The 22,657-nt window shown below is 35.8% G+C and overlaps 1 protein-coding gene across 1 annotated transcript in view; it reads left to right on the forward strand.

Moving 5' to 3' along the window:
* LOC138706410 (uncharacterized) overlaps window positions 1-22,657 on the forward strand; it is a 630,831-nt gene that overhangs the window by 160,124 nt on the left and 448,050 nt on the right. The window contains exon 3 of the mRNA XM_069835680.1: window positions 17,659-17,834. Within this exon, the coding sequence (XP_069691781.1) occupies window positions 17,683-17,834 (152 nt within the window). The 5' untranslated portion in view covers window positions 17,659-17,682. The remainder of the gene's footprint in view (window positions 1-17,658; window positions 17,835-22,657) is intronic.

Here is a 22,657-nt window from a genome sequence, read left to right on the forward strand (position 1 = left end):
AAACTGAGTTTAAATTAACTCTGAAACTTTAGGACCAAATCCAAAGTACAGGTACAAATGCCACCTGTACTTTAGATTTGGTTAATTTAAACTTAGTTTTTTGCTTCCCTTGTAAAATTTTCTTTTTGGCTGTTAGCAGGTTTACACTCTAAACCGACGATATGTATTCAGAGGTTAGAGCTGTTTTGTATTTGCTATGTACGGGTAACAAATCATTGTTTCATGTATTTTAAAAATTGTTTGGTTTATTCTTTTATGATTCTAGTGACCATTTTAAAATGATTGGCGATCGCTATATCGACGTAAAAATCAGGCGTATCACAGTTAACATTTCAATGAATGACTGACAGGCGTCTGTATGTATGAGGGGATGAGACATTTAAGGGGAAATATTCCACATGATATTGGTGCGGGAATTCGAAAAGTGACACGTTTAAACCCTTTTAAGGGTGTGATTTTTATTTCCTCTATCGGCGGCCATATTAATTGATTATGCAGCCATCGGAACGCCTGTCAGCGCGCTGCAGCATGAAGTCAGCAAGGTTTTAATATTCATGTATTGCTGATGCCATTAAGGTCGATGTAGTGGAAGATATTTACGACTCGCTTTTTTTTTTGCTGCCAGGCAGGACAATTGCTTGTAACGTTGGGGAAATGTTCGCATTGAACTTTGCGTTCATTGTCTAGTGTTCGAACCCAGATCGGTATTCGCAGTTCGATTAACAATGCTGGATTTCTTATTGGTAGGCCTATATGATACGCAGACAGTTGTGAATTAGAAAGTTTTTTATTGTGTGGTGATTTGAATGACGAAAAATAGCGAAGTAATTTCTCTGATATAATAGGGTAAAATTCGTTCCAGTGACGTCATTAATTCCAGCACTCCTTAAATGTCTGAAATTATGTTGTGATTAAAACAACGTTTCATTAATTTATTGATTATTGAATGACAATTTAACTATAAATTATCAATAAAGGTTAGAAAACCATATAAAATGCAATTTTAAAGCAGTTAACACTTTATAAGGACATTTCCGCATTCAATTCAATGTAGAGGCTTTCGTTGTGACACGTTTAGGTAACGCTGCTAACATAATGAAATAGGCCTATTTTAATTTCCTCTGTAACCCTCTCCGAATCAGTTTGCGAACAGAAATATATTCAATATCTTAATTAATGAAGAACGTAAACTTAATTCCGTAATTCATTATAAATACTTCAAAACTGATCATAAAAATTTTTATACAAAAAAATGAGTAGAAATATTTCTGTGTTATATGACAATCTGAAGAGAGAGAGAGGGGGGAGGGAGGGAGAGAGGGAGGAGGGTTAAAAGAGAGGGGAGGGAGAGAGGTTTACCTCACTACAAGCCTTGTTTCCAGATTTGTATCCTTGTTGCATGGCTCTAAAGACAGTAACAGTATTGACGACCTTTTTATTTATCTGCATTCTTAAGTTAGTAATTTAATTCTTTTGACGCTAATCACGAAAATACAATTTATTGGTTCTCTAATACTGTTAATTCTGTACGAGAAATAATTACATTTACTACAAGATTAATGAAAATTATCCATATAATTAATAAAATCATCATTATCGAGTCCACCGCTGTGCAGTAACGGTGAAATGGTTAGCATGTCTGGCAAAGAAACTAGTGGGCCGGCGTTCAAAGCCTGGTTGGGACAAGTTACCTGGTTGAGATTTTTTTAGGGTTTTGCCTCAACTGGAACTGCAACTTGTACAGTCGATCAGTCCTAGTGAAATGGAGGAGTGAGTACACGAGAGCGGAATAAGCAGACCTGATTTTCGAATATGGATGAGCCAATGGGAACAGTAGACAAGCTCACAGATTGTATCGGGCCAAGTACCCATACCATTTTTCCATTCAGAACACATTTTTAGCTTCAGAATTCTAGCTAATTTTTTTATCTGGTTATTTAATGATGCTGTATCAACTACAAATTATTTAGCGTCGATGGAATTGGTGATAGCGATATGATATTTGGCGAGATGAGGCCGAGGATTCGCCATAGATTACCTGACATTTGTCTTACGGTTGGGGAAAACCTCGGAAAAACCCAACCAGGTAATCAGCCCAAGCGGAAATCGAAACCGCGCCCTAGCGCAACTCACTAGCTAATTAAAGAAATGATACTTCTGAATAGTTCATTCTTTTCCTGAAATATTTTTTTACCCTTAAAAATAAAGAATAATGGTATTTTACAAACAATTTCAAATCAGTGTAACTCCGAAAATATCGAGATTAGGACACATGTTTATATGACATTTTTTGCTCAAAATGTCTTCGGAAATAAGCTCCGTAAGTGGCGGTAAATCCTCGTGAATCACCCTGTATAATTAAATTCAGTTTTCCGGGACTAGGCAGGCAGGCGAGTAAAGTGATTCTGCTGGATGCATAAACGGCAGGGGAGATGTGAAATGTAAAAATTTGATATTAACACCGCAGGCAGCACAACAATGGGAATTTTGCGGCCACTTTTGTTTTAAATAAAACGCAGTGTGTTGCACCACGTCAGTGCAGTAATCACGCTGTTTGCACCAGGGAAATCAGCGGTATGCAGAATTCAATTGAGTTCTATGTTTGTTCAACGACATTTTGAAGCCGCGGGTTGATTTAATCATCCCCGCTGTTTCACTTTATTTCAGAAGGTATCAGAAAGTCAATTTCATGGTCTGGCAGTCGCATGGCCTGGATTCGAACACTGGCGGCGATACTCACTCTCCCTCCCTCTGCATTTTCACTTTGTTAGATTGTGGAATTGAACGAGAGGGAGAGGAATTTTTGGAGCATTTGCATGCATTTGTTGTCAAACTTATGAAACCAGAATTGTGATTTGTATTATTGCGCTTTGGTGGTTACAATTCTTTCCACTGAATCTGAGATTCGTGGGTTCAAAGCAGGCCCGACGTATATGATAATTTACGAACGATAAAAAAAACCCATAGAATAGCTTTTTTTTCGAAACGAAAATAAAGCCGAGAGTACTCTGTCGTAGATTTACAAATGAGAGACCACCAGGTAAAATTTGCCGTCTATTTCTTGAAATAAAATTTTACAGTTACCGATAAGTTTGATTGGTGTGATATGTAGCTAACCAGCGATGTATGCACTGGAGGGGGGAAGGAATTAGCCACCCTATCCCATTATCTCATGGTTTAGTTGCCTCATAATTGGTGCCTTGTTGGTATCACTTGTGAGGTTCAGATCTGTCTTCGTACAGTTGACTAAACAACAAACAACAGTTACTGGTAACACAAGGACTCTATGGGTGGATATGTTCGACTCTCGATTGTGATCGTCGTAGTCATCATCATCATCATCATCATCATCATCATCATCATCATCATCATCATCATCATCAATAATTTTCTAGGATTGGGTTCTGTACGCCGGCCATTACTCAGTTTTGTGAGAATTATAAACTTACATTATTAGACATTAACTAATTGCTAGAAATACCACTGCACACATCATCTCTTTATTCTTCGTCTTTCACTGTTGCTACTTCTCGTCACTGGAATTTTCTGCCGCCTGAAGTCAAGGGCTGCCGAACTTTAATTTCCTTTAAATGTAAATTAGAAAAGTATCTTATGATGAGTTGCCAGACCTAACGTGTTGCAAATGTGTTCCACTGTATTTATTATTATTATTTTTTTTCTTATTTTTATTATCTAAAACGTGTTTATTTATCACTTAACGCCAATATTTATCCCACTGTGTTGTTGTTCTTTATTATTAATCTATTTTTTGTGTACATTTTATTCGATTGTCGGTTTCTGATTTAATTATGTAAGTCCTACTCAATTGTAATCTAATATTAATATGTATACTAATGTGTTTATTTTTATTTTTACTGTGTACATTTTTCTTTTTTTATTGAATTATCGGCTTCTGTTTTTATGTGATTCGCATTTGATTCTAACAAATTAATATGTATTTCACTATGTTTATTTTTATTTTATGAGGTAAATTTTATGTAACTACCTCTTTTGATCTCATTATGTTATCAGTATGTAATTACTTAATTCTGATCAAGTTTTATGATCAACTGTGTAAGCAAGTTTTAATCCTGGTTGAGTGTAAGAGAAGGCCTTAAGGCCTTAACTCTGCCAGGTTAAATAAAGCCATTATTATTATTATTATTATTATTATTATTATTATTATTATTATTATTATTATTATTATTATTATTATTATTATTATTATTATTATTAGCGAAATTCCCTGGTCATGTGGTTGTCAGATTGCAAGTATACCGTTTAAGACAACACAAGATCAACATAACACAAGAGACATACACCAATACACACAATTTGTATAAAAAAAAAGATAAAAAATTATTTGCTTGCTAGGAATCGAACTCGGCCCGATTGTTCTGTGACTTTATTTAAAAAATGGTAATTGTGTAGATAATAACTTAAAAGGTCACTGTAAACATATCAAAGTGAAGTTTTAAGTGAAATTATGAGAACCCGTTAAATTCAACATTACGAACCTCAAATTGGTGTTTCTGAAATACAAAAGGGAACATAATTTGGAAAGTAACAAATAAAAGCATAATAAGTCGCCAGCTTTTATATACGAATCGCTGATGAGAAGGAATTAATTGAAATGCTGCTGAAAGAAATAATTCAATATCGGTTCAATTAAAAGAATGTAGTGAAGATGGTTGTAAAAGTGGTGGTTGCGCAAACCTGCAACCAGGCCAGAAACCGCCACTGATTTTATCCCAAACTTGGTTCAGCCTATTAACGCTATGCACTAAACCTTCCTTGCGAATTCCATGAGCCTATCTCCTACAAAACTTTGACTTTGTCCCAATCGAAGAATTTTGTTATCTAAATTAAGGTGATAGATTTTAGAAGTCTAAGAGAACACAAGAATTATGTTATTGTAAAATTTGTCTAATTTTATCCGCTAGAATTACAGTTCGAGTCAACGCCAAGGATAGAGCCCGAGCGATAAGCTTGCGCTTTAGCACTGAGCTACTTGAAATGCGTGATCAACCTTACATGCTTCTTAGTTTTAATAAGAAAATGTAAATATTGGATCGCTCTTATAAGCACAAAGGTATGACGCAGAAATTATACCTATATAGAAAATTCACAAACGATTAGGGAAAACACGAAAATCTGACTGGAAGCAAGTAAAGCGATAGGTTTGAAAGTAAGTCCCGAAAAGACAATGTATATGAATATGTCTCGTGACCAGAATATTGTACGAAATAGAAACATAAAAATTGGAGATTTATTCTTCGAAGAGTGGAAAAATTCAAATATTTTGAAGCCAAAGTAACAAATATAAATGACACTCGGAAGGAAATTAAACGCAGAATAAATATGGAAAAATGCCTGTTATTATTCGGTTGAGAAGCTTTTGTTATCTAGTCTGCTGTCAAAAAATCTGAAAGTTAGAATTTTTAAAACTGTTATGTTACCGGTTGTTCTGTATGGTTGTGAAACTTGAACTTTCACTTTGAGAGAGGAACAGAGATTGAGGATGTTTGAGAATAAGGTGCTTAGGAAAATATTTGGGGCTAAGAGGGATGAAGTTACAGGACAATGGAGAAATTTACACAAACAGAACTGCACGCAGTGTATTCTTCACCTGACATTATTAGGAAGATTAAATCCAGACGTTTGAGATGGGCAGGGCATGTAGCACGTATGGGCGAATCCAGAAATGCATATAGAGTATTAGTTGGGAGACCGGAGGGAAAAAAGACCTTTTAGGAGGCCGAGACGTAGATGGGAGGATAATATTAAAATGGATTTGAGGGAGGTGGGATATTATGATAGAGAGTGGATTAATCTTATGCAGGTTAGGGACCGATGGCGGGCTTATGTGAGGGCGGCAACGAACTTCGGGTTCCTTATAACACATTTGTAAGTAAGTAAGTAAGACATAATTATAATTGAATCAGTCAGCATTATGGTCTGTAACTATAGATGTATTGAGTCACTCTTATAAACACAAATTTATAGTGCAGTAAATGTACATACATTTCCAAAAAGGTGTAGAGCATGAAGTTACTGAGCACTGACTATAGTTTGACACGGGCTCTGTATCCCGCTAATGTTATCCGTGTGGACCGAGAACTGCTGGGGGCGAGTGCTCCATGTAAACTGTCACAACGAGATGCCAGGTACGTCTTTACCTTCTCTTCAGCCCCCGAGGGAACTGAGCTTCCAGTCAATACAAATCCAGGAACACTTCCAGTGGCGGATTAAGGGCTTCTTTGTAGATGGAAGCAGGAAATAAGGTTTAGTGCTGTAATTTTTTGTAGCCTAGGACTTCTCAAACTGTGGGACGTGACCGTCTGTACAATGAAATTATATTACGGCAATAATTAAGGGATGTGATGAGAATTGGAGGAAAAGAGATCTGCTTGTAGCTACATGTCTATCAGAGATGTAACACATTTTTTGGAAAGCGAGGCTTATACGTTGTGTGAGGAGTTGTGAGCAGATGAGTAAATGGCTAAGCTGGTAAGCTTTTAAAATTTTTCACTTTTCGTATTAGACAAGGAGGATATTTGAAGGGTTCAGAGCCATAGTGGGCCAAGCGCCATTTTTAAAAACGGAGAAATCAAGAGTTAAGGTTAAGTGAATACCATAGTTTAATGAAGATTGACATATCATTTAGTTTTAATGTGTATACTTTATATTACTTGATATATGTTTTCATTGAATTATGGTAATAACTTTACTTTAACCCTTGTTTTCTACGGTTTTAGTAAATGGCGCTTAGCCCGCTATGGTTCTAAACCGTTCATTTAATGATAACAACAAAATGACTGATTTTTAATAATCGACGGACATATACATTTTGAAATCGCGTGAACATATTTTGATTGCGTTACAGTCATGTCTATTTGATGGTGAACAAAACAGTAATTAACCCAAATAATTTAAACTCGGAATTAGGACTTTCTTTACGGTTTATTGCTAGCGTTGTTGACTGAAAATCCAAAGAGTCTGATTTCTATTTCCAGAAAGGGATCCAGAACAGTCCTGAATGAAGATGGTTCAGAACTGGAAGTTCAGACCTGAAAGTAGATATTAATGGAAGTTAATGCTTGATTAATTCTTGGCAACTTTAAGTTTGTTTTTCTTTGAATATGTTTAGACTATTTTCACAATTGTGTATGTTATGGAATCTTGCAACGGCAATTGAAAATTATTATTTTCTTATAAATACAAATTGCTCTTTGAGGACCGTATTTGAAAGTTTTAAAAAACTTTGAACACAGTAGGCCTACTTTTCTCATTAAACTCAACTGTTTACAGTTAAATCAACTCTGTTATAGTAGTAGTTATAAAAGTCTGATTTAACCCCTTCAGGCCTGATGTACATTATAGTGTAAATTGTTTCTTTTTTTTCTTTTTTGGAATGTCTTCGATAGGCTACTTTTAAATATTCTGAAAAATTCAATGTGATAGAAATGGAGAATATTATTTTGGAAACATTTCTATACCTGAATTAAAAATAAAATTTAAAATTTTGGAGCCCAAGGAATCAAAATTGTCCCCAAATTTTGATTTTCTGTGAAGACTTGGTTTAGGAATTTTGGATCCCCAGAATGATTATGTGACCAGTTTTTTTTTTTAATTTTTTAAATATAAATTCAGGTCTGAAAGAGTTAAGGTTTGAATTACATGAGACCTCGACACGACAATGCTCTTATTGATATGTAGCCTATTCTTTTCAAGAAGCTGGTCGGATACGAAGCTCCAGTTGTCGGTGAATGTATTATGTTGACCTACAGCCGGATATTTCTCCGTGGAGCAATGCCAAGATATGATGACTGATTGGTGGAATGATGACAATAAACTTGAGGTATTTCGAAAACACTTGTCCGAGCATCGACCTTATTATAAATTCTGATTTCATCGCATTGCGATACGATCTTGGGCCTCCGACAGGGAATGTCAATGCGTTAGGAATATGTCTGAGGGTGCGAATGTGGAGGACGCAGGATTAGTCACATGGCCTGACATCCCTTTGTGTGGTAGCTACCATGCAGAATACTTGAGTGCCTACCCGAGGGAATATACTGACTAGAGTTGCCAGGGCTTGAACACGCGTCCGTGCAGGGTTGCACAATAGAATTCTCGGTGCTTGGAATTTATTATTGTAGGCCTATTCATATTAGGGAGGCTCAGCATTTCTATTTTTTGTTTATATTCTGTCGTCTCCCGGATACGATAATCTTTCATTATAGGTCCTGTTTACCTACTTTAAAATCTCGTTCTACTCCCAGCTCTCCGCCAGTACCACCGCTATGATGATGATGATAATATAACCATAAGTGTCATCATTATCATCATCAGGAACATAATTTCTGCCATCATTATTGAAACACTACCACTATGATGAATGTAATAAACACTACTACCATAATTATGATCAAGAACACCGCGAATATCATAATGAATTCCTCTGCCGTCATTACCATCATAATCAATATTATTGTCATCAACACCACTTTCGTACCATTAACACCAGCGCCACTGAATTATGGTATTTTACTTTGGGGTAATAGTGCAGGTGCTAAAAGCTATCTGAATTGTAAAAGGATGTGGCCAATGTGAACATTGCAAACCAATTTTTATAGAATTTAACGTATTAACAGAGGCATCACTTTATGTTTTATCAACCATTTTATTTATTTATATATATATATATATATATATATATATATGAAAATAATTTTAATCAGGCATCTTTTACTGATGAGTATTTACACAACACTAGAGGTAAATATAATTTGGTTGTTCCAAGATGCAGATTAGAAAAATGTTTGAATAGTCATTATGTCAAGTTTTATAACAAATTACCTGTAGAAATTAGAAATATCAATTATATAAGAAACTTTAGATATAGAGCTAAGCAATTATTAAGCCTATTGAAAAACAACTTTTACGATGTTCGTGACTACAAGGAAAATAACTTAATGTAATAATTTTATACTGACAAATCCTATAGCATGTACGAGTAAATGCTCATGGTGTAAATAAATAAACTGTCAATGTCAATACCATTAAGGCGAGCTCTGAAATTTGTAACTTCCATATTTGAATCCTACGAAACTGAAATATTTATCACTCATTATAGGCCATATGGGCATGCATCATACAAATTTCCATTCTGTTATCTCAATTTTTAAGTTATTATTTTTATTGTATTAATTAACATCACTCTAATTTTCATAATTCAAATTATTCTTTTATATTTTTTGTCTCTTCTTAGTACATTAATAAGGAAACTGACGTATACTTTTTACATTTAGGAAGCAAGTTGCTGAGAAATATACATTTAACATTCTAGTTTATAATTTTTAGCCGTTTCTGAAACTATTACAACTTCAACAAATTGATGGCCACAACATTGTAATTAGTACAAAAAAGAGTATGTCAGTTTCTTTACAACATGTTTATAAGCTTGTGTGCAAAATTTCAGGCCATTTGAAGAAAAACTTTATTCACTAGGGTATTTTGGAGTCTAAAATGTGCCGAAAATCAGTGAGTTGAGAAAACGATCTAAAAATAAAAACACGCATGTATTCATCTTGAAACTACCCAGTTTCATATGTTGGGACTTAAGTGAAGGAACTATAGATTATGAAAAGTGAATCATTAAACGTTTTTTTTTTTTTGGAATAGTCACCGAAATCTACGCTTTCTGAAGGTTTGTTTCACTACTTTCAACGATCCATCGCCTTAAGTCCAATAACATTACAATTAATGCTACCGCTATCGCCAACACCACTACTATGATAAAAAATGATCACCTTCATTCTCACCGCTACTGTTACCTTATGTATCGTGACCAGAACATGATATGAAATGGAAATACATATAAAAATTGTAAATTTATCCTTTCAAAAGGTGGAAAAGTTCGAGTACCTAGAAGCAACAGTAACAAATGTAAATTACACTCGAGAGGAAAAAAATATGGGAAATGCCTGTTATTATACGGTTGAGAAGCTTTTGTCATCCACTCTGCTCTCAAAAAGCTGAAAGTTAAAATTTATAGAACAGTTATGTTATCGGTTGTTCTGTATGGTATTAAAACTTGGACTCTCACTTTGAGAGAGGAACAGAGATTAAGGGTGTTTGAGAATATAGTGCTTAGGAAAATATATATGGCAAAGAGGGATGAAGTTACAGGAGACTGGAGAAAGTTACACAATGCAGAACTGCACGTATTGTATTTTTCACCTGACATAATTAGGAACATTAAATCCAAACGTTTAAGATAAATCCAAACGTTTAAGCACATACGGACGAATCCAGAAATGGATATAGAGTGTTAGTTGGGAAGCAGGAGGGAAAAAGATCTTTGGGGAGGCCGAGACGTAGATGGGAAGATATTAAAATGGATTTAAAGAAGGTGGGACATGATGGTAGGGACTGGATTAATCTTGCTCAAGATAAGGGACCGATGGCGGGCTTTTGTAAGTAACTATTATCAGGTCAACAATATCATCACCAATATCACCACTATCATCAACACTATTGTTACCAGCACCAGTATTCATGTGAATATCACTATTAATATCATCGTTATCATTACCATTATCATAAATGTCAATGATGAGCGAGGCTACCTCTACTTGTATCAATTCGAAGAATAACATTACCTCTGAAACAAACACTATAAATACCAAGACCGAATTTATTGTTAATATAATTAACTCCGCCAATATAATAAAAAAAGAACTAGGTCTACTGTTAATACCAACATCACATCACCACCTCCACGTCCTCCTCCTCCTCCTCCTCCTCCTCCTCCATCACCATCTCCTTCTCTTCCTCCACCATCACTACCACCTTTCCTCCTCCTCCTCCTCTTCCGCTACCACCACCACCACCACCACCACCACAGTGGTCTCGCAGTTATCATGCTGACCGTTGAAACCCAGGTTCGTGAACTCAAACACGGCCGAGGGATTTTAAGAAGCCATAAAATCCTTAATTTGGCTTCTTCCTGATCACGTACCAAATGTTGTAAATTATATGAAATTAAATAGCTGTATTAGAATACATTTTTAAAAAATGTGAGGAGTGAGATAAAGCAGCGAGTTCTTAATATTATAGCAAAGCCTGCGTTGAAATATTAAAGCGAAACCTGGAATAATTTCCCTCCCCCTCCAGAAACAATTAGTGACAGTGCAAATGTAATTACTTTATCGAGCTAGGCGTTTTCCAAACCTACACCGACTGACTACACTAAGGTTCGCTGCGTATCCAGGTTTTGAGCAGGTAACCCCACTTATTCCTAGACCAGCTTTGCCAGCTGGCGTTCAGGAAAATGATAAGGGAAGAAGATCGGACCGAATGATGTTGATTGCTAATATGGAGAACGGAAAAGCCCCGAGGAAACCCCAACTGGATATTACAAATGAAAAATCCAAGGCCAGACCGGGACTCGAACTCTGAACGGCTGCGTAGCAGGCCGAAGATCTGACAGGAATATTACCCATAAGAATATGTAGATGAAGTGATACACAAAGTTAATATTTAACAAAAATATTTTACGGGTATAAATTTGGGCCCTTAACATGGTTTGGTTTTCTCCAAGAATTTCTTGAACTGTAGAGTTATTGTTAGAAAATCCAATGGTGAATCCTGGACTTGCCTCGCCAAAATCCATCTCTCTATCACCAATTCCATTCACTCAAACTCAGATTATAAAAATACACAGCTTTGTACATAGGCCTACTTGTTGCAATTAGGATAGCAAACAGATAACTATTGAAACAGCATTGAAATTTGACAATATTATTTTTTACTGACAAGCATATCGGACAATGTGATACTATCCAATAGATAAACATGACGTTGCATAGCAACAAACGTGACATATTTTCAACAAAATTAAATTATTATATACTTTCGGTTTTTCGTATCGAAAACCGAATTAAACTACGAATAAAATATGTTTGAGAAAGGATATAAAAACAGAGAAAGAGGGATGTTTTCAATTTCTGGATATGAAAAATATTTGGATGAGGAACGCAAATTGCAAAACCAGCAATCTAAATTTTTACATACCTAGCTTATTGTAGAATAGGTTCTTGCATTTATGGGAGAAAATTTACTACATCACAAGACACGTAACAGTGACAAGTTATTAAGAGCAAAGAAAACAAAATCTGTTGTTTACTAATATTAATTTGTCTCTTCGAAAGTCTCCTAGAGACATCTTTTCCTGGCTGCCTGCACAAAGACGTATTCGTCTATTTCTGAACGGATTTCTGTGGCGTTATAGAGAGGTTGTGCGTTGGTTGTGACAGGTAGAAGGGAGGAGACGTCCCTGAGCACTATCCCCGTCGGAGTGGTAGCTAGCAAAATAAACCAACGTTTAGTGAAAGGGTGGGCGGCTCAGGGGGAGGGAGACATCTTTTGACATGAAAGTTCTCTGCAGTCGTACATCTAAAGACAGAAAGCCTTTCTGTAGGGAAAATAAACACAGCCCTGGTGTATTTGTTCAAAAATATATACTCGGAAGCGCGTTTCATGAACTGCTGGGATATTATATTTTATGGCAGGCGGTAAAATTAGAGACAGCATCTTAATTTAACGCGAGCCTCTGTGCCAAACAGTTGAATATCTAAATGAATTTCCCGTTGCTAAGAGACGCTGTGTCCATGCTTTTTTGCTAGGCGACATTTAATTGTTTGCTGAAATTATAATCTTAGAGAATGACCTAAGAGCTTTTTCATCACAATTTTCTTCCGTAAGGGGTCCCTCACACGAGGGATCGAGATTCGTTTGTCGAAATATACTGTGAGATATATTTAATGAATGCTGGTAGGCCCTTAATGACAAATTTAGTGCCGTCCTTTTGATACAAATGGATGAAAATCTCAATTTTTCTTATGTTTGTCATTGTACGCATACCTTGTTGCGAGAATCCGTTTGATGAAATTACGAATTGAAGGAACGACTCGAGGTTACTATCATAATTTTCATCCGAAAATGAATTCGTTCGGTAATTTCCCACAATAGATTTTAGAATACGATTGTCAGAAAGTTCTGTGAGATTTGTGGTGGGAGAAGCAATTACAATCTTACATTTCCTGTTAGTAATTATGAGTTCCGTTGAACCATTTTCGTTTAATCTACATTAATATTTTTCTTAATTCAATAATGTCGTTAAACTGAAGATAATTATAGCAATATTTTTGTATTAGATCACTGGAAGCTACTGTACAGTATGTCTGTCCTATTTATCTTGACCACCCAAAATAACTTCGTACACAAGCACGAAATGAAAAATTGTTTCATACGAAAGATGTACAACTGAAAGGGGAAAATAATACTGATGAGGGGGCAACCTTGTAGCTTCATTTATTAATGAGATACGAGTACCGGTACTAACATTTGTTTTTTTTTAATGACACTATGTATTTATTATTTAGTATTAGTAGTATTTAGTATTATTTAGTGTTTACAATACGGCATTATAGGATGGGGTAGTGCTTATAGTACCTACCTCATGCCAATAACTCTGCTGCAGAAAAGAATAATAAAAATATACCTTAATAAACTCCTTGATTATCCTTCAAACTGTTTATTTATTTGTTTATCTCTCTGTGTCTGTCTATGTATTTATTTATTTATTTTGCTAATAAGTATTAGCAGAATTCAGAATTTGAAGTATTTGACTTCCATAAAATTTATAACAGTGTATTATGGAATTTCGTACATAAAAAAGCCGAAATATATTCACATAAATACTTACTTACAAATGGCTTTTAAGGAACCCGGAGGTTCATTGCCGCTATCACATAAGCCCACCATCGGTCCCCGTCCTGTGCAAGATCAATCCAGTCTCTATCATCATATCCCACCTCCCTCAAATCAATTTTAATATTATCCTCTCATCTACGTCTCGGCCTCCCCAAAGGTTTTTTTCCCCTCTGGTCTCCCAACTAACACTCTATATGCATTTCTGGATTCGCCCATACGTGCTACATGCCCTGCCCATCTCAAACGTCTGGATTTAATATTTCTAATTATGTCAGATGGAGAATACAATGCATGTAGTTCTGTGTTGTGTAACTTTCTCCATTCTCCTGTAACTTCATCGCTCTTAGACCCAAATATTTTCCAAAGAACCTTATTATCAAACACATTAATTTCTGTTCCTCTATAAAAGTGAGAGTCCAAGTTTCACAACCATACAGAACAACCGGTAATATAACTGTTTTATAAATTCTAACTTTCAGATTTTTTGACAGAATAAATACCGTATAAAACCAAAAGATCAGACAACTTATGCTTGACAGTACCTAAATGTACAACAACTGTAGGATATAATCACAGTAGCAACTTCGGCCTAAGGCTTTATAACATGATAATAGCTAAATTCCCAAACATACAATTTGCTAATGCTCCTTATTTAAAAAAAAAAACTATTAAAAATTGCTGTTAGTCGAGAGAATTTAAAGTTCAATTATTGCGATATCTGTGTTTTTCTTCTTCCCCCCCCCTTTTTTTACTTTTTACTCTGCTACTTACTTACTTACTGGCGTTTAAGGAACCCGTAGGTTCATTGCCGCCCTCACATAAGCCCGCCATTGGTCCCTATCCTGAGCAAGATTAATCCAGTCTCTACCAACATATCCTACCTCCCTCAAATCAATTTCAATATTATCTTCCCATCTACGTCTCGGCCTTCCCAAAGGTCTTTTTCCCTCCGGCCTTCCAACTAACACTCTATATGCATTTCTGGATTCGCCCATACGTGCTACATGTCCTGCCCATTTCAAACGTCTGGATTTTATGTTCCTAATTATGTCAGGTGAAGTATACAATGCGTGCAGCTCTGCGTTGTGTAACTTTCTCCATTGTCCTGTAACTTCATCCCTCTTAGCCCCAAATATTTTCCTAAGTGAAATGCCCTCTGAGCACGAGTATGTAACTTACTCTTTCTGGGGGTGCTAGAGTGTTTTTATATAAAGAAATCAATATTTATCTTTGTTCTGGCAATAAAGTATTATTATTATTGTTATTATTATTATTATTATTATTATTATTATTATTATTATTATTATTATTATTATTATTATTACTGAGTTCGTCAAAATCTGTTAAAAATGTATCACAATGGGTTATTCTAACAAAGAGAATGTAAATAAACAGAAAGTAGTTTGACGCCTTAACGACATGGCTCCTGTGCATAGTACATACAGAGGAAGTGGTTTGACTAAGTTGGTGTAAACAATACTTAGTACATTGCAGGTACTCAGGGCCGCGTAACCAGTTCCACGTAGATTTGGTTTTATTCCGCTGAACACTGATGACTGAGTGGTCTGTGCTACATTTGGTTTAATTTGTTTACTGTAAACCAAAGCTATGTAGAATGGGTTACAAAATAGTCGAAAATCTAATCTATAGTCCTCGAATGCACTTGTAGATTAAAGTGGGACTGGAACAGCGTAGTCCTTTAAAACAGGTGATGGTGAGAGTAATTTATTGTGATGGCGATGATGACGATGTTGATAATGATTTTACTCAACACCCCGCTGTAAAGCATTACCTACAATGTAGATCCTAATCTGATTTCTGCTATAAATTTACATTAACTTGTTTTATGTTTCCAGAGTAACTTGTTTAAAAACCTCATCTATATTGATGTACTTTAATCGAGATTATGGCAACAAATCTGTCTTCTCTTGTTTTATATTTCCATTACAATTTATATTATAATTTAATATGTATTTAGCCTTAAATATTAATATACTGTCATATTCCATTCTGCTTACCTTTGTTTCGTACTTTCGTAGAAGTTTATATTACAATGGAATTTTGAAAACTAGTGTATTCAAAAGTTTGATTTAATATGAATTTACTTATTGTACAGGTATAAATTTTTCACCATTAAAATTGTATAGCGTATATTCTTATTAATATATTTTGTTTGCATATAACTGTTAGAAATAAGGAAAACTGATTTGTTGAGTGGATTGCATCAAAATGCCATCTGTAATTTTATTGGTTTCCATGGTAATAGGACCTAGCTGTGGGAGGTGACAATGTTTGCACGACTCTTCTTAGCGACCAATTTCACGGCGTGGTTCTCCCTTTGTGGTTGACATTATGCACTTCTACAATGCTAATTGGGTCTCGTAGGACCGTCCTTGGGTTTCAGGGATTTTTCTTTTTCCTTCTCCTATTTCTAAAATAAAAAAGAAGCTCCCGTCATTTTTGTTTGACAAGCAATTATCAATGTTTGTCTTGACAGAACAGGAATATCTAGCGGACGAGGGTTGAAAGAGGGTAGGGGGAGAAATTCCAAGTAAATGGGGAGAAAGTAATATAAACTTCTTCATCCGTGAAAAATAAAAACTTTTGGGACAGGAATTTTTATATATGCTGTTATTTTAAGGGAATACATCTGCTTCTGTTACTAAGATAAGATAGTTACCTGGAAAAGTTTACGAATGAAGTAAGAAAATAATGAAACAGATTCTGGAAAACTAAATTATTTGATTATTATGAATGCAACATATAAACAATACAACAGATAAACAGATTTCGAAAAGTTTCGTTCTTTGAACTTTGAAATAAACTACGGTACAGAGACGTTTTAATGTGAATTTGAGTGCCATAAGGTGGGCTTAACGGTTCTGAGTATAGACATTACATTCGATATTTTCTTCCCCCACAGTTGTCGCTTCTAGCTACTATCTAATATGGAATTCCACACAGACATCAGCTCGACAACTACAACTGTTTTATAATTTTTAATTTTTTTTTTAAACTTCTTATGTAATAATTTTAACATTAACAATTTTAGCATTTGATTTTTGGCTTATACAGCCAGTTTTGTATAGTAATGTAATTATTGCCGTAAAACTAATGTCTTATACAGATTCATGTTATTTGATATTATTTGGGTTTATTTGTATTGTAATATACTGTATGTGTACCTTTATCATGCATAGGGGCAAAAGTGGTTCTGATGATGGCTCAATAGAGCCGAAAACGTTCAATTTAAAATATATGTAACAAAATATTGTTAAACCAATAAATTTGTTAATAAGGATAAGCACAGACGGCATATGAAATAAAGCTTTGATTGTTATTAATAATAAACTAGCTTATCGGTCCCATCATGCCTTTTAATTTTTTAAAAATTTGGTTCTGAGTTCGGTGATTAGGCTATACGTAACTACCTCTTGTTTTAGTTGAATTGGCATCTTTATAATTTATTATAATTTAAAATATTAACAATGACTGATCGTAAAATAATTACAGCTACTGCCTGTTCTGATTCATAACTGTGTCTCAGAATACAGCATTTCTTATGTCACATCTATATAATAACAAGAGGGAAGTGAATCCAGGGTCAGCACCGAAAATTATCCAGCATTTGTTCTTAATAGGTTGAGGGGAAAACCTCGGGGAAAAAACGTCAACGAGATGACTTGTCCTCCCAATCAGGATTTGAAGCCGGGTCCGCTCGTTTCACGGTCAGAGATACTAACCGTTACGCCACAGCGATGGAGCCATATATTATTTTACAGTCTCTAACGTTAGGAACGCCATTATTATTATTTATTACAGGATTCGATATAGTGCTTGTTTGGATGATCACATTACAGTAACGTATTGTTTCAGGCGACTTCAGGCTGCGACAGCGACATGGAGGTGCCCTCCAGCAGAGGGCAGGATCGTTCCCGCGGCCACCACGCAGGTGTGAGTCGCGGGCCCGGGGGTGCAGTTCGCAGGAGGGGAACCCCTATCCCTGTCCTGCCGCCCAGAGTGCCAACCCCTGTGCCGTCAGCAGATTCAAGGTAGGAACATCTAATTGTTGGTGTCAGGTGTGGGAATGCGTGGAGTGTAAATAGTAGAATTCATAGGTCCGCCTGTGTAAAAGGTGAAATTCTTCTAATTGGCGATTTTCAAACTTTTTGGATTCCTGGCTCCCTTACGTAACTATCCGCGACTGAAAGAAATTTCACAATGTAACTTACATTTTATATTTGCATTTAATTTTTTATGGGCATTGTTTGCATTTCGTTGGCCCAAAAGTGTGAATGTGGAGTATTTACAGTATAGGCTACCTGGATTTCTAAAGATTTGAAGACTGATTGAAAAATTGGTTAGAAATATGAATGCATTACTAATAGTCTAATAAAATTAACAGCTATTTTTTTCGGATCTCGTTAACACTTGAGTTCGAAGACACTGATCGGAAGGATGGTATTGCGTTAAAGAATCAGCAATCAAGAGATTAAACTATACTGATATTTACACATTAGACTAAGTTTAAATATAATATTGTTACATGAGTTGTTCCTATTAGGCTACAATATGCAACAAAATAATGTAGATCAGGAAACAAAATTTGAAACCGATTTTAATCCGAAAAAAATGAACATAATTGACATTGGCTAACATATGGTCTTCGGACTGTCGACTAAATAACAACAAACAATGTAACCCAAAATAGAGAAACACACATCTTAAATGGCATGAAAGAAATGTGTGTATTACAGCTTTATTAATCCAAAAACAAACGAATATAGCGGTAAGGATTTAAATATATGTGGTCGGTTGGTTATTTAACGACACTGAATCAACTAATAGGATATTTAGCGTCGGTAGAATTAGTGATAGGGAGATGGTATTTGGCGAGATGAGGCCAGGATTTACCATGAATTAAGACTACCTTATGTTCGTCTTAAAATTGGGAAAACCTAGGAAAAATTCCATCCAGATAATAGCCCAAGCGGGAATTAAACCCACATCCGAGTACACTGCCGGATCAGCAGGAAAATGTGTTTACCATCTGAACTACACAGGTGGCGTAAATACGTGTACGATTATATTTAAAATTGCATTTTTAATTCATACTAACACCGCGGGAAGTCCAGACTCTTTTAGGCGGCCCACATATATAATGCAACACAATAATGAATGGAGGAGTATTGAGTTTCAGATTAGGGATTAACAACCATCAGAACCATAAGTAGTGGCATTTAGGAACTCATACAGCGTTGCATATGAAGAGAGTGCGCTCGAGAATTCATTTTGTTCTGTAAGATTCACAAATATTCTGCTCGATTTATTGCACCACTCTTGACGTGCCTTAAGGCCTCACAATGTTGAGAGTTACCTCCGAGGGTCAATGTAGAGCATCCACCGGCCACTGAACGAATATTGCACACTAATCACGAAACATGTAAAATGTAATTATTATGAAAGTCGCCATTGCTTCCTCTTCAAATTAGTAGTTACTAGTACGATCCACTTCCACTAGATAGAAACCGACACGATTGGCAGAGTCGTCAATACATGAAAACGAAATGATAATGAGTGTGAGTAATATTACTACAGGTGTGTAGTATTATGTGACAGGTTAGGTTAGGTTAGGTTTGATTAGGTGTGTATTATGTGACAGGTTAGGTTAGGTTTCATTACGTGTGTAGTATTATGAGAAAGGTTAGGTAAGGTTTGATTGGGTGTGTATATTATTACTATGTTGGCAACACTGAAACCCACTGTTACATTAAAGAAATATGGCGGTATTCTTCGTTCACGCACGACTATTTTCGTATATAAGTAAGGTAAGTATGTAGGGCGAGTTGGGTGGGCCCACAGCTCTCCCAGTGATCGGGACATAAGTAACATTTACCCCTCCGAGCAAAGGATCAAACACTAGTTCCTTTGATGTGAAGTCTCCTAAGAGTATTGAATGTCAGTTTATTTTGCAAGGAGTGTACATTGTGGAGACGATGGGCAAAATTAAGTTGTTGTGTTGACAACTAGGGCACGGTGTATTGTGCATCTTTTCAATTCCAAGTTCCTTTGTTGCGCTGAAGAATAAGCAATCAGAAATTAAGATGTTGGTAGCAGCATTCAAGTTAACGCTTCGGAGCATTTAGGATTTCGTTATAGATAAGAACGTTATAATGAGGTTCTTCCATCCCGCGTGTCTGGGGGTTGACTGAAAAGGAAGACACAGAAAATGAGATTGTAGATTTATTTCAGCAGGGTAAATGCTGCTATGGATGGGGTTGTGTGAAGGGTGAGTTGGAGAAAAGGAGGGGTTAGATACATATCTTCACGCGACACATAAGGTGGTGACATCTCTTGAAAATTTGTGTTTTGTTGCTCTGATTTATTAGGATAAAGGAGTGCGTTGTAAAAGCAAAATGAGATTAAATAATACGTCTTGAGTTATTGTATGATATGAGATGTATTCAGAAATGTAATGTTTATTACTTTCTCTCCGATGGTGATAGAATTTATGGCGGTATATTAACATGAAATTCGCCCTTAATAATTTCTTCACACAATCCCCAGGTGGATCTTGTTGCTAACTAACATATATTTTGTGTTAACCAGTTTGAACTCTATAAATGCAGCTTTTAAAATTAGATTTTTGACTTACCTTTGACTCCTTAACCCATGGGACAGTCTTGCACACACCGGTTTAATATTCAAATAACTTAAGTACGCTAGTTCTTTCTTTCTCAATCGACTGATGTCACATATGATCAAATCCAATTCTTGACCGTGTGCCAAATCTGTCCCAGTATGCAGTTTGAAATATTATATGCTTATATTATAAATTATATGAATATGAAACAAGTATGTGCCATATATCTGTCCCAGAATGCGGTAAGGGGTTAAATAGCATCGGCTTAGAGTGTCTTCTTCTTCTTCTTCTTCTTCCTTTCCAGTAGTAGGCCATATGGCCTGTTACGTTCTCACAGTTTAATTTTCAATCCAGCGCTTCTTTGGACGACAAAGAGATCTCTTCCCGGTTCCTATTTGGACGATAGCGGAGCATGACTTTGGAATTCTATCACAGTATATTCTAGACTGTGGTTCTATCTCTACGCATGCGATGAAGATGATTTATCCAGTTGTTCCGATAATGTTTTACGTGATTAATTGCAGGAGCTTAGAATTGTAAACCCGCTAAATCCACTTTTTGTCTAAAATTACTTTGTATACCATTTGAAGGGGAACGAACCGACGAATCGCTTAGGAAAAAATAGCTATGCACAATTCAACTCGTGAGCGTACATAAACCGTAAACGCGTGATGAGTAAAATAGCCAAATCCACTTCGTTCAAAACTCGCTGCTAACTCCATAGCAACTATCAGTGAGGATAGTTTGTTCGAGTTTGTGTTTGTGGCTGTTATTCAAGCTTTTAATGACTGGAATATTGCAAAGGTAGTATGTATAATTATTATTGTTCAATTACTCTTTAGTTTCAAATTAATTTAGAAATTCAGTTACTTCTCGATTTCAATTTTTTAACCTTCTAGGTACTGGGATTAGTAGTTTTTTTTTAAGTAGATGCATTTCGGTACTTAGCAAGTATTTTGCATGATGTTTGCCGCTACATATTTCGTTATTAATTCTATTAGTTTATTTGATTTACGCTTTCTGCGATTCGAAAATGGGGCTTCTATTGTTCTAGATATCTTCAAACAGTTGCAACCATCATTGGCAAGGCAACATCGTTATAGAACAGAAGTTCTTGGAGGTTGGACACACCCAAATGGAAGCAGAATGCATCCATTCCACAGTTGAACGAACTCTTAAAAATAAAAACATCAGTATACTAGCAGATCCCGCGCCGTGGCGTCGCGGACTAAGGCATCCTGCCTAGGACTCGCGTTAAGGAATGCGCGCTGGTTCGAGTCCTTATGGGGGAAGAAATTTCGCCCAATGTATGGGACCGGTGCCTACCCAGCATCGTGATGCACTTGGGGAGCTACGATAGGTAGCGAAATCCTGTTCCGAATACCAGCTATAACGGCTGGGGGGATCATCGTGCCAACCACACGATACCTCCATTCTGGTTGTATGATCGTTCACCTCTGCCTCGGCATTGTGGGCGTGAGACCAGCAGCTGGCTGGTCGGTCTAAGCCCTTCACGGGCTGTAGCGCCACGGATTATTATACTAGCAGATACATAGAAATCTGCAGATCAGCCAGAAAGAAACCCCGTCCGTACGACGTCACATATTTAAAAAATGAATTCTTTAAAAAATTCAGTGAGGTTTAATTTTATAAGAGCATTCGCCCTGGTCGTGATAGAGACAATCCTAAGTTTACTGACTTTGCTACACTCCAAATGGTGACATGTTATTCAAATTGAGTTTCCCAGATGATTGGAAAATAATACCGCTCTTTACAGACTTACAAAATCTGCACCAAAACAGAAAGAAGGTCACTGCAAGAAAGTTTGAAGACTTGCAATATCTAAAGGATACTTTACCAGAAGATTATCGCCAGTATTGTGACCAATTACCTCGTGATTGAACTAAATGGAAACTGAAAAGAATTTAGAGTTAACGAATTAGATAACTTGTCTATTATTCAATAGAAAATGTTTTTTAGTTTGACTTTCTTATTTTTATGTAATTAATATAATTATTTCATTATGAATATTTTAAGAATTAGAATAGGAAAGAAGAAAATTTTCAGTTAAATTTTGAGAAAGAGTGTTTCATAAGAATAAAAGAGAATATTTACTTACCGTTTTGTTTTGTTTTCAATTTTGTTAACTATGTCTGAAACAGAAACGTTTTTAAAGAAAGACTAAAAGAATGTCAAAGATAAGTTAGATGTATGTAAATTATTTATTTTTAC

Source organism: Periplaneta americana, chromosome 9 (genome assembly GCF_040183065.1).
Source record: "Periplaneta americana isolate PAMFEO1 chromosome 9, P.americana_PAMFEO1_priV1, whole genome shotgun sequence".
Lineage (NCBI taxonomy): Eukaryota > Metazoa > Arthropoda > Insecta > Blattodea > Blattidae > Periplaneta > Periplaneta americana.